The sequence below is a fragment of the Pyrgilauda ruficollis genome, unplaced genomic scaffold (genome assembly GCF_017590135.1).
Source record: "Pyrgilauda ruficollis isolate IOZ18807 unplaced genomic scaffold, ASM1759013v1 scaffold113, whole genome shotgun sequence".
Lineage (NCBI taxonomy): Eukaryota > Metazoa > Chordata > Aves > Passeriformes > Passeridae > Pyrgilauda > Pyrgilauda ruficollis.
The window spans coordinates 1,589,534-1,602,259 of NW_024509544.1; the positions used below are offsets into that span (position 1 = coordinate 1,589,534).

At 52.6% G+C, this 12,726-nt stretch overlaps 1 protein-coding gene across 1 annotated transcript in view; it reads right to left on the reverse strand.

Annotated features, from left to right (window-relative positions):
- Window positions 1–7: 7 nt before the first annotated feature.
- Window positions 8–12,726, reverse strand: part of ANTXR1 (ANTXR cell adhesion molecule 1) — a gene marked incomplete at its 3' end in the record, with an annotated part of 58,024 nt that continues 45,305 nt past the window's right edge. The window contains exons 15-19 of the mRNA XM_041478691.1: window positions 10,134–10,229; window positions 9,439–9,719; window positions 6,932–7,010; window positions 5,181–5,261; window positions 8–112 (exon numbers count right to left, since the gene is read on the reverse strand). Coding sequence (XP_041334625.1) covers window positions 8–112; window positions 5,181–5,261; window positions 6,932–7,010; window positions 9,439–9,719; window positions 10,134–10,229 — 642 coding nt within the window. The remainder of the gene's footprint in view (window positions 113–5,180; window positions 5,262–6,931; window positions 7,011–9,438; window positions 9,720–10,133; window positions 10,230–12,726) is intronic.

Genomic DNA, 12,726 nt, shown 5'->3' on the forward strand with positions numbered 1-12,726 from the left:
GAGGGGGGGTGTAGATGGGCGCCGGGGGCGGGGCGGAGGGGTAGGAGTTGTTCAGGGGGTATTTGGGGGGGGTCTCCACGTTCTTCACCCGCGTGAAGTTGATGCAGCGGCCCTGGAACGGAGCAGGAGGGGGAGAGAGGTCACCGGGACAGGAATTCTCAACCACGGCATGGCAGAGACCCAGAGACCACCCTGACCCAGTCCTGTCCCACCCCTGACCCCTACTATGGGATGGTTGGGACCTCTCAGACCACCCTGTCCCATCCCTGTCCCTCACCACGGCATGGGATGGACTCACAGACCATCCTGTCTCCCACGGTGGCACAGCTGGGACCCCCCAGACCTTCCCATCCCAGCCATAACCACCAACACGGCATGGGATGGACCCACAGACCATCCTGTCCCACCCCTGACCCCTACTATGGGATGGTTGGGACCTCTCAGACCACCCTGTCCCATCCCTGTCCCCCACCATGGCATGGGATGGACCCACAGACCACCCTGTCCCACCCCTGACCACCACCATGGCACAGCGGGGACCTCTCAGATGTCCCCATCCAGCCATAACCACCACCATGGCATGGGATGGACTTCTCAGATCTTCCCATCCCATCCCTGTCCCTCACCACGGCATGGGATGGACCTCACAGACCATGGGATGGACCTCTCAGACCATCCTGTCCCCCACCATGGCACAGCTGAGACTTCATAAATTTTTTTCTCACAAGTTCCAAAGCCAAATGGACACGGGTGGGACCTCTCAGACCATCCTGTCCCATCCCTGTCCCTCACCACGGCATGGGATGGACCTCACAGACCATGGGATGGACCTCTCAGACCATCCTGTCCCCCACCATGGCACAGCTGAGACTTCACAGACCACCCTGTCCCACCCCTGACCACTGCTATGGCACAGATGGGACCTTGCAGACCACCCTGTCCCACCCCTGTCCCCCACCACAGCATGGCAGGGACCTCTCAGACCTCCCCATCCCACCCTGTCCCCCACCACGTCCCAGCTGGGACCTCCCCTCCCACCCATTTCCCAGGCTCAAGGGAAGCTTTCTCTAACTGAGGCATTTTCCTGCTCAGAACTTTTCCTGAAGTGCATCCATTCCTCACCAGGACATCTCCACATCCCAGTGCTCCCGAGGAGCCAAGAAACTTTTTGCTTTTCTTGTTCTTTGGTGCTAAGCTACAGTTTGTTGTACAGTTTTAAACAAAACCTTTGCCCTCTGAGCTATTATTTTCTTTCTTTTTTAAATTTTTTTCTCACAAGTTCCACCTGCAAAAGATCCCACTGTAAATACTCAAATGTCAAAATCAGCATTACTGTATTATGGATTCATTCCTTCAGATATGAAATCATCCCAAAAGGCACCAGAGGATTTCTGGACCCATTCTTTATTTTTGGACTGGGTGAGCATGAGCTTATTTTCTGTTTTACTCTTTCCTCTCCCAAAGCAAATGTTTTTTCCTGGTGAAAAAAAAAAAAAAAAAAGCCAAATGGACCACGGAGCCCCTGGGGGCTGCAGCAGATTTGTTGGGGGTTCTGGCAGGTTTTTAACCCCGTGCACAGCTCTGCAGCTGTCCCCAGGCAGGGATGGCAGGAGCTGCTCTGGAAGGGACACAGAGGTGTCCAGAGCTCCTCCCCAGAGCTCTGCCAGCTGTGCATGGGGAGGAACATCTGCCTGAGAGGGAAAAGGGCTCCTGGCCCAGCTGAGCTCAGCCTGGCTGGGACAGGAAAGCTCCTCTGGGGAAAACAAAATCAGACATTTCACAGGGCCTCGAGATGCACCCAGCTCAGGGTGAGCCAAACGGAGGGGCTGGGTTGGGGAGCACCCAAATCTGGGGGTCTACACCCAAACAGGAGGGACTGGGTTTGGTCTCACCCAAATCTGAGGTTCTACAGCCCAACAGGAGGGGCTGGGTTTGGGCTCTCACCCAAATCTGGGGTTCTACAGCCCAACAGGAGGGGCTGGGTTTGGGAGCACCCAAATCTGGGGTTCTACAGCCCAACAGGAGAGGCTGGGTTTGGTCTCTCACCCAAATCTGGGGTTCTACAGGCAGAGAAGTGCCAGGCTGGAACTTCTCACCTGGGGCTGGATCCCAAAAAAAACCCTCAGCCAGGCTGGATCCCAAAAAAACCTCAGCCAAGCTGGAACCTCACGCAGCTTTTGGGGAGGAATAATTCCCACAGAGTTTGTCAGGAATAATTCCTGTGAAGTGTGGTGAGGAATAATTCCCACAGCTTTTGGTGGGGAGTAATTCCTACAGCTTTTGGTCACCCAAATCTGGGGGTCTACACCCAAACAGGAGGGACTGGGTTTGGGCTCTCACCCAAATCTGGGGTTCTACAGCCCAACAGGAGGGGCTGGGTTTGGGAGCACCCAAATCTGAGGTTCTACAGCCCAACAGGAGGGGCTGGGTTTGGGCTCTCACCCAAATCTGGGGTTCTACAGCCCAACAGGAGGGGCTGGGTTTGGGAGCACCCAAATCTGGGGTTCTACAGCCCAACAGGAGGGGCTGGGTTTGGGAGCACCCAAATCTGGGGTTCTACAGCCCAACAGGAGGGGCTGGGTTCAGTCTCACCCAAATCTGGGGGTCTACACCCAAACAGGAGGGGCTGGGTTTGGGAGCACCCAAATCTGGGGGTCTACACCCAAACAGCAGGGGCTGAGCTCAGTCTCACCCAAATCTGAGGTTCTACAGGCAGAGAAGTGCCAGGCTGGAACTTCTCACCTGGGGCTGGATCCCAAAAAAAACCCTCAGCCAGGCTGGATCCCAAAAAAACCTCAGCCAAGCTGGAACCTCACGCAGCTTTTGGGGAGGAATAATTCCCACAGAGTTTGTCAGGAATAATTCCTGTGAAGTGTGGTGAGGAATAATTCCCACAGCTTTTGGTGGGGAGTAATTCCTACAGCTTTTGGTGAGGAATAATTCCCACAAAGTTTGGTCAGGAATAATTCCCAAAAGTTTGGTCAGGAATAATTCCCACAGAGTTTGTCAGGAATAATTCCTACAAAGTTTGGTCAGGAATAATTCCTACAAAGTTTGGTCAGGAATAATTCCTATAAAGTTTGGTCAGGAATAATTCCTACAAAGTTTGGTCAGGAATAATTCCCACATTTTTTGGTGAGGAACAATTCCCACATCTTTTGGGGAGGAACAATTCCCATCCCCACAGTCCCTGGGGCTGGGTTTGCCTCAGCTTCTGACGTCAATATTAAAGGCACAGCTTTCAGCCCTGTCTGGGACAAATGCTGCCCTGGGCCAGGTGTGGCTGGAGCCTTGAGGAGCTCCTCCATCCCCTGCAGGAGCAGATCCCAGGCTGCTGGCTTGGGAGCTGCCAGTTCCAGGAAAAAGAGCTCATGTTTAGGTTAACTTTTCCACGGCTGTGAACGGAAAAGCAACGGCAGCAGAAAGTGTGGAAAGGCTGGGGGTTGCTCCAGGCTCTGTCAGGAGCAGGCTGGGCTGCAGGGATGGGTCACACAGCAGCTCCTTGGCACTGCTGGGACCCTCTGGGTCTGCAGGGACACCTTGGGCTGAGCTGGTTCTGCTCTCAGGTCTGAAAAGGGGATTTGAAATCCCAGCTCCTGGTTTCTGCTTGTTCCTCCACCACTGAAATCACACGATTGCCTGATATCTGAATTTCCTGGAATTTCTGAACCAGGCTCTGGATTCCCAACTAGGCAGCAGCCAGGGATTTCCCAGGCTGAGAGGGAAACTTTGCAGGGGTGCTTTGTGATGTTCCTCATCAATCCATCAGCACTACCTGGCCTTCCCCACCTTCCTGAGAGGGACCTGAGCAGGCAGAGGGAGCAGGAGAGCTGAAATCTTCCATCCCAATTCCTCCCCTGGGGTTGGGCACGTCTGTCCTGGCAGCCCCAGGGACCCCAGGGACCCCTGGGAGCTGCAGCAGATAAAACAGCTCACAGCAGCAAAACCCAGCTCAGGGCTTGAGGTGGAACCCGTGCTTCATTCTGTGCAAGGAATCTCCTGAGCAGCCCAGCTCGTGTGCTGGAGGGGATAAAGTCCCTGATTTCAGCAAGGGATTGCTTCTATATGGGAATGATGTAAGCCTGGGACTCAGCCCAGCTCCATCCCAGGCTCCAAAGCAAACAGAAATGCCTTTCAGTTATTTTTCATCTGGCTTCACTATTTTATCTCCATCAGGGGGTGAATTAAGGAGCCCATTCGACAGCACTGAGTCTGAAAGCTGCTTCCCTTCCTCGGGAAAGAGAGGGGAAAGAAGGAGGCACAGACTGCTGTCAAACAGCTCCTGTGCTCAGAGGCTCCTGCTGCAAACCCCAAGCTCCTCTTTACTACCCACACGTGCTGCCTGCAGGGCTTTGGGCATTTATCCAGCCTGAGAAGGTTCCACCACGATCTGGGGGCTCCTTCTGGGGCTGCTGGTTCCTCTGGGTGCTCTGCTAATCCCTGGTTCCTGTGGGATGCTCTACCAACCCCTGGTTCCCCTGGGGTGCCCTGCCAACCCTGGTTCCTCTTGGGTGTCCTGCTAATCCCTGGTTCCTGTGGGATGCTCTGCCAACCCTGGTTCCTCTGGGGTGCCCTGCTAATCCCTGGTTCCTCTGGGTGCCCTGCTAATCCCTGGTTCCTCTGGGGTGCCCTGCCAACTCCTGGTTCCTCTGGGGTGCCCTGCCAATCTCTGGTTCCTCTGGATGCCCTGCCAACCCCTGGTTCCTCTGGGTGCCCTGCTAATCCCTGGTTCCTCTGGGGTGCCCTGCTAATCCCTGATTCTCTCATTCCCAGGGCATACCCCCAGCTTGTCCAGGGCTGGCACTGGGCACCTGCTGCTTTGTTGCTGGAAAACTCGAGGTGTTCACTCAGAAATCCACCCTGGAACAGAGCTGAGCAGCCTGGAGCTGCTCTGGGACACAAAGCAGAGCCCAGCCCTCCGGGGGTGAGGGCGGTGGGTGACCCGGTCCCCTGCAGCACTGGGATGAAGTTGGGTGATTTAACAACGAAAAATGCCAGAATCCCAAATATCCTGGTAGCCAGCCTGCCCCTCCCCTGCCGCAGCTCCAGCCCTTGCCTCAGGTGCTGCTAAAACACGCAGGAATGTCCCTCACTGTGCCACACCCCCGGAGGTGGCAGAGGGGACAGAGGGGACAGAATCTGTCCCTGGGCACAGAGGGCTGTGCTGCAAGGCTCGGTACCTTGTCTCCGGGCTGGGGACGCATCACGGACACGCGGTCGTAGCCCTTCCTCAGCAGGACCCAGAGAGCATCCAGCTTCCCCTGCAAGGACAAAACATTGGGGTTTGGATCCTCTGGGCCAGGAGCAGCCCCCAGACCCCCAGGCTGGGCCCAGGACAGGCTGGGGGACAAGGCTCTCTCTCACAGACACCGCTGGGGTTCTGGCTCAAGAGTCAAGATTATTGATTTGATCCAACCCTCTTCATCTGATGCTTGGTCTGTGAAGAACTCAATACCCTGAGATTTGTAGGAATTTCTGGGATTTCTGGGATTTGTGGGATTTCTGTTTTCTGGAGAAACAGAATTCCTGCCTGTACAACAGGCAGTATTTATTAACATTCCCATGATTATTGATTTGATCCAACTCTCTTCATCTGATGCTTGGTCTGTGAAGAATTCCCAGTGCTCTGAGTGCTGGGATATTGGAGCAGAACCACGAGCACAACCCCTGCCAGCAAAATTCACTGTACCTGCAGAGATAAGGCACTCTGAGAATGCACAGAGTTATCCCTTGGTGCACACCTGTTTTCTGCAGGTGAGAGCATCAAACCCGAGCTCCTGGCTGGATCCAGGAGCTCCTGGATTCCCCATTTCCACTCCTCCCTGGAAACGAGGACTGCAAAACTCTGCTGAGGGTAGGAATGTCAGGTGGAAGTGTCCTGGGACACTTAATGGTGGAAATTAAGGATTAATGGGTGGAAATGTGAGCTGGGTTCTCCTGCTCGGGGTGTGGGAAGCCCGATGTGTGAGGCCAGAGCTGACACTGGGGGTGTTTGGGAGCTCTGTGTGACCCCAGGTGTTGAACCAAGACTCCTTTTGTGGGGCAGAGCCCTCCTCTTCCCTTCCCAGGGATCCAGGGCCACAATCCCCTCGGGAATCTCGATTCCTGCTGCTCAGCCAAAGGTGCAGAGCTGGCCTGGGGCTCGCAGGGACACGCGGCTGGAGGCAGACACGTGGAATGACTGCATGGAACTCGTGTCCAGAGGATGTGGGGGAAAGGCTTCCCAAGGTGAGAGCCAGGAAAGTCTGGGATTCTCAGAGGAAGGAGCAAGAAACTTCTCTGTCAGATCCTTCTGCATTTGGACACAGAACTCCTCGGAGCTGAGGGAAACCATCCCTCCTGCTCCAATCCATCTTTCCTCTGCAGCAGAGCTGCTTGAAGCTCTTGATCTCCTGTCCACCCTGACAGCTTTAGAAATAAGCACCTTTTTCTTCCATTTCTCCTTTAGGAAAGCAGAGGCAAAGCGACAACTTTCCATGGAACAAACTAAAAAAAAATAAAACATTCCTTTTCACTCTGCAGTCCCAATTTCCAAGAGCCTACCATGATTTCTTGGGGAAAGCCAAGAGCTCCATCTTTGGGAGCCTCTGAGACATCTGGGTGGAAGAGAGGGAGTGTGCATCATGGAAAGGATGATGGCTGAAGAAATGGAATGGCAAGGCTTTGTCTGGAAGCAGAAACCCTCCTTGCTCTCCACGGATGGGCTGTGTCTCCGTGTCTGGAACTGCTCCACAGCTCCAGCACGAGGTCACTTGGATGAAAAAAAAAAAACCCCAAGGTCTGAAGGCAAAAAAAGCCTCGAGTCCTGCTAGATCTGAAGCCCAGAGAGAAGAAACACAGGGCAGATGACAGATGGAGGAGTGCACGGCTCCAGCCCTGGAATTTCCTCTGAGTTCAGGGTGAACTCAGCCCTGCACTGACCCTGAGTTACCTCGGTGCTCCTGGGACCTGCTGGGCTCAGGCACAGGCACCTTTGGAGCTGTCTGTGAGCCCAGCTGGCCACAGCAGCTCTGGGGACACAGACAGGAGGGACAGGGGCTGGAGAAGTGCCAGGGCCACACGGCCAGGCAGTGCTGGAGTGGCTGGGATCCACCTGGGATCCTCCTGGGATCCACCTGGGATCCTCCTGAGCTCTCCCTGGAGAGCACCACTGGTTGCTCCAGCCTCAGGCTGGGCTCAGCCTCTTGTTCCAGTAACAAGGATGAGAGGAAACGGCCTCAGGTTGTGCCTGGGGAGGTTCAGGTTGGGTGGTGGGAAGAATTCCTTCACTGCAAGCCTGGAAAGGCCTGGCCCAGGCTGCCCAGGGCAGTGGTGGTGTCCCCATTCCTAAAAAACCTGTGGCAGTGGCACTCAGGGCTGTGGTTTCACGGGGAACGTGGTGGTGGATGAGGATCCTGCAGAGCTTATCCAAAATTAATGATCCTGGGACTCTGATTCACTTCCATCCACGTTTTGTGCTGCCCCTCCCTGTCAGCTGAACCGAGGGTTTGGTGAGGTCCTTAGGAAGTTTTCAGATTTGTCATTCCCCTGGGATTATCTGCCCTGGCTTTTCAGACAGCTGAAATGACATTTTAAAAGCAGGATAATCCAGTTGGCACCGTGCTGAGGAGCAACAGCAGCAAATCAGAATAACAACAATAATAACCCCAATCTGTTAAGTGTCAGTAGACACATTTGGTAGCAAATAAATCTCTGGAGCATTTTAAAAAAAAAAGCAATCTATCCACTCTCAGCTGTCTACCTACTTACAGACATGACTCTGGGAAGACTGAAAAATAGAGAGAAGAAGAACTCCATCATAAAAGGCAGAATATTCTAAGTAGGGGCAGTGCTGTGTGGAGAAGAGGGGGCCTGTGACCAGCAAGATGACTGGTCCTAAAATGTGAATTTCCTGGCTCTTCACCAGGTTCCAGCACCCTTGCTCCTGAAGTTCAATTCCTTGCCCTTCTCCTCCACCCATGATTTTTTTTTTTTTAAAGCAGTTTGTCACAGCCATGTTTATCTGCTTCCCAAGGGGTGCTTCACCCAGCCCAGGGAGGGGTGGAAATTCAACATCTGCTTTATCCACAGTGCTCTGGGAGCGTGGGCATGAGGGAAAATTCAGGGGGACCATCAGGAGACATTTCAGTGGGTGAGCTCTGGGAAGTATCCCCCCAAGCAGTGCTGTGTTGTTTTAAAATGCAGGATGGATCCCAGCCAGTGCTGCCCTGGCTGAGGGTCCCAGGCTGTTCCCACCTTCCCTGCACATCCATCTTCTGTGCTCACACCTCCAGGACACGGCTCCCTGCCAAGACTGAGCATGGATTTTGCCAGTTTTGCTCATTCCTCACTGCCCAGGGAGAGCAGCAGCATTCCTGCTCCTCAGGAATGATCCTGCTGGGTTTGCTGAGTGCTGCTGGCTGCCCACGAGGGAAGGGTTGGAGTTATCCTGTCTCCATCCTCTTGCTGGGTGCAGCTCAGTAAAGGGTGTGGTGGCAATTAATAATTAGGTAAATTCTTCTCCAGGCTGCTAAATGCTATCCAGCTGTGGAACACTGCAAGGTTTTGGGAGTATTTGAATTTTGCAGAATTTTGGGTTGGAACTGATCCTGTCCTGTACACAATTGGAATGGTAGATAAGAGAGAGGCTTCTAAAGGAATTAAGAATATCACCCATGAGATGCTGCTAATACTTGTAGGCACCATTGTAACAGAATTCTGGTTGTTATGAAGCAAAAGCTGTTCCAGAGTCAGAACTGAACCTCAGCCCTACATACACTGAATCCTCTCTCCAGGCCTCTCTTGAGCTTTGGAGAATTTCCATCCTGGACACAGATCTGCAACAAACCCCATTCCTCTTTTCAGAGCTGATTTCCAGCATGCAGAACAAACCCTGAAAATTCACTGAGGGTTTCCTGGCACTGGGATCCAGCAGCAGCAGAGGGGGAAGGGGAGAAACTCAGCAGAACCTTCTGTGGGAAGGGACCCAACTCTCCAGGAATGAGCTCAGGGGGCTGCACCCTGCCTGAGCAGCTATTTGGGGCTCTTTGTCCCAAAATCAGCATTTCTGCCAGCTCAGCTGCAAAAAACCCCACTGTGCTGTGTCTTGGCTGGATGAGCTCATTTCCAGGAGCCAGCAGAACCTCCCAGGTGGGCCTGGGGTGTTTTCCAAGGGCACTGATGCAAAATGACAGCTCATTTTGGGGACATGGGGCAGCCCTGTGGGGTTGGGGTGGGCTGAATTCCCCACTGGGAACTGGGATTTCCCTGTGGGTTTGGGGTGTGCTGCACTCCCCTCAGAGCTGGGATTGTCCTGTGGGATTTCCCTGTGGGTTTGGGGTGTGCTGCACTCCCCACTGGAGCTGGGATTGTCCTGTGATCAGGATTGGGGTCGGGGTCAGGGTCAGGGACAGGGTCAGGATCAGGATCAGGATCGGGGTCAGGGTCAGGGTCAGGGACAGGATCAGGATCAGGGTCGGGGTCAGGGACGGGGTCAGGATCAGGATCAGGATCGGGGTCAGGGTCAGGATGAGGGTCAGGATCAGGGTCAGGGACAGGATTGGGGTCAGGGTCAGGGTCAGGGTCAGGATCGGGGTCAGGGTCAGGGACAGGATAAGGATCAGGGTCAGCGTCAGGATCTGGATCAGGATCAGGATGAGGATCAGGGTCAGGGACAGGATCAGGATCAGGGTCAGCATCAGGGTCAGGATCAGGATCTTGATCAGGGTCAGGGTCAGGATCTTGATCAAGGTCAGGATCAGGGACAGGGTCAGGGTCAGGCTGTGCCACCCCTGCTGCAGGAACAGCCCTGCCTCTGGGTGTCCCCAGCTGAACAGCAATGCCCAGTCTGGGAGGTTTGTTTCTAGACTGCAGCCCAAATTCTGAGCTTGTCCTTTGTGGTGGTTTATGAGAAATGTGGGAGTGGGGAACTTTTCAGGAGAACTAAAACCATCTCCTGGTAAATTGTGTGGCAGTGCTGCCCTGTGTCCCAGGCACGGACCAGGACGTTGCTAAACTCCAGAAATCTGTGTTGGCCTCTCAACTATTCCCACACAAAAATGACCTGCACTCCTAAAAACCTCAAGAAGTTTGTGCCTGTCTCCTGAGTGCCCTGCTGGGGGGCTGTGCCCAGACCTGAGCCCTGATTTCCTCACCTCCATCCGTTTGATGCCGCCCACTCCTCGCCCTCCATAGTAAGAGGCATCCACTGTTGGCCACTTCTTCTTTGGCAGCCCATCATCATCTTCCTCCTGCAAAACAGCAGCAGGGGTGGCACTGTCAGGGGGAATGGGAAGGGATGGAAGGGATGGGAAGGGATGGGAAGGATGAGAAGGATGGGAAGGGATGGAAAGGAATGAGCAGGGATGGAAAGGGATGGGAAGGAATAAGAAGGGATGGAAGTGAATGAACAGGCTTTGAAAGGAATGAGATTTTGGGATGGGAAGAAATGAGCAGGGATGGAAGGGATGGGAAGGGAATGAACAGGGATGGAAGGGATGAGCAGGGATGGGCAGGGATTAACAGGCTTTGAAAGGAATGAGATTTTGGGATGGGAAGGGAATGAGCAGGGATAGGAAGGGATGGGAAGGAATGGAAGGGAATGAACAGGGATGGGAAGGAATGAGCAGGGATGGAAGTGAATGAACAGGGATGGGAAGGAATGAACAGGGATGGAAGGAATGAACAGGGATGGAAGAAATGAACAGGGATGGGAAGGGATGGGAAGGAATGTGCAGGGATGGGAAGGAATGAACAGGGAATGAACAGGCTTTGAAAGGAATGAGATTTTGGGATGGGAAGGAATGAGCAGGGATGGGAAGGAATGAGCAGGGTTTGAAAGGAAACAAGGATGGAAGGGATGGGAAGGGATGAACAGGGATGGGAAGGAATGAACAGGGATGGAAGGAATGAACAGGCTTTGAAAGGAATGAGATTTTGGGATGGGAAGGGAATGAACAATCCCAGGCTGCCTTGTCCTTGCAGGGCAGGCCAGGTTCTGGTCTGTCCCTCGTTCTTTTCCAGAGGATGAACACTTGTGAAAGGACAATGTTTCATAATATAAACACCACACCTGGAAGGGACAGGCCAGCTCCAGCAGGAATGAGATTTTGGGATTTTTCACCTCTGCCACCCCTTGGTGACATTCAGATATTGGTGACTTAACAGATCAAGAAAATTCCCTTCAGTTTATTTAAAATGAGCCTGCTAAAGCTCCAGTGAAATTCAAGGTGTTTTAAGTTCTCTGTTGCACTCTGTAAGGTCAGAGTGTACACTTATAGTGACTTTCCCTTTAATTTCTACATTCAGGCTGTGAACTGGCAAAGCAGAAAAGCAGAGTTCATCAAAAACGTGAAGTATTTCCTGTGAAAAACGTGGAGAGAAAAGAAAAACGGTCCCTCTCTCTTTTTTCTTCTTCTTTCTTTAATTTTTCACAGGGATTTGGCCAAACTCCAAAACTTAGGAGCTTTCCAAAACTGGAAAAGCCAAAAATACTTTGAAATTGAAACTCCCCATCAGGAAAACTGAAAAACTGGGTGGGGGAAAAAAAAAAAAAAGCCAAGAAAAACTCCGGTTTTCACGGCAACCAAAAGCAATTTCAGTTTATCAAAACACAGAAACTGGGCTGCAAAATGTGTCCTGACCCAAGGGAAGGGTGAACAACTGGTCACAAGTACCAGGTTCTTCTCTTTAGAGCTGACCTCTCTCTCTGGCCCCAGGCAGAGCTGCTGAGGCTCTTTGCTGCAACCCAAGAACTCAATATCTCTGCATGAAGTTTGCCATGAGGACTTTTCTTGTTAAAAAAAAAAAAAAAAAAAAAAAAAGAAAAAAAAAAAAGTGGAAGCAAAGCCATCTAAATATTTTCCTTCAGCAATTCTCTTTCTCTCCCTTCAGCTCAGCACAGACTGGACTTCTCACAACAGGAAATACCAAGGTTTAGGAAATTTTTCCCCAAAAGCCTTAAAAGCCCTGGGAGCCCAAGACAGCAGCACACGCACAGAGAGGCAGCAGCACACTTGACAAACAAAGGAGTCACAAGTTTGCTGCAGAAGGAGCCTGTTTACATCTCTGGAAGGGCAGGGCAGGTTTTGCAATACAAGAAAAAGCCCCCAGCAGCCGCGTCCTGCACCCTTGGCTGAGGGAGGGAGGGCAGGGAAATGGGAGGCAAAAACCCCCCAAACCCCTCACCCAGCACCCCAGCTTGGGAGCCAGGGATGGATTCTCATTCCCTACCAGCCTCAGGTGGATTTTCCTCCTGGGGTTGGTACCTGAGGAGCTCCAGCTCTGACCCAGCTGCAGCACCAAAAGCAGCCCCGGAAAATCCAAGTGCATTTAAGGATGCTGGAAATTGACTGTACTGAACTTGGCAGCTTTCCACCCCCAAAATCTGCTTTAGATGGAGCTAGAGTTTCTTTTAACAAGTAAGAAGAAGCAGGACAGAGTTGCATTTCACAGTCAGGGATCCAGATCCAGAAGTGCTGGATTGCAGAAAACAAAGATCTGTGTTTATCTCAGAGGCCAGGCTGGGCTCTGGATACTGTGACCCTGACCTGAGGGAACCTCATCTGTGGGTAACACAAGGATAATTCAGGCTCCACAAGGGACATCTGAACCACTCAGGGTAAGAATTCAAACGAAATTTGGCCAGATATTAAAAAAAAGAAATTGGACAACTTACCCCTCTCCCCACCCTTATAATTATTTTCCCAGTTGTCTCTGCAGTGCCTGAATTTTGTCAGAATTCAGCAT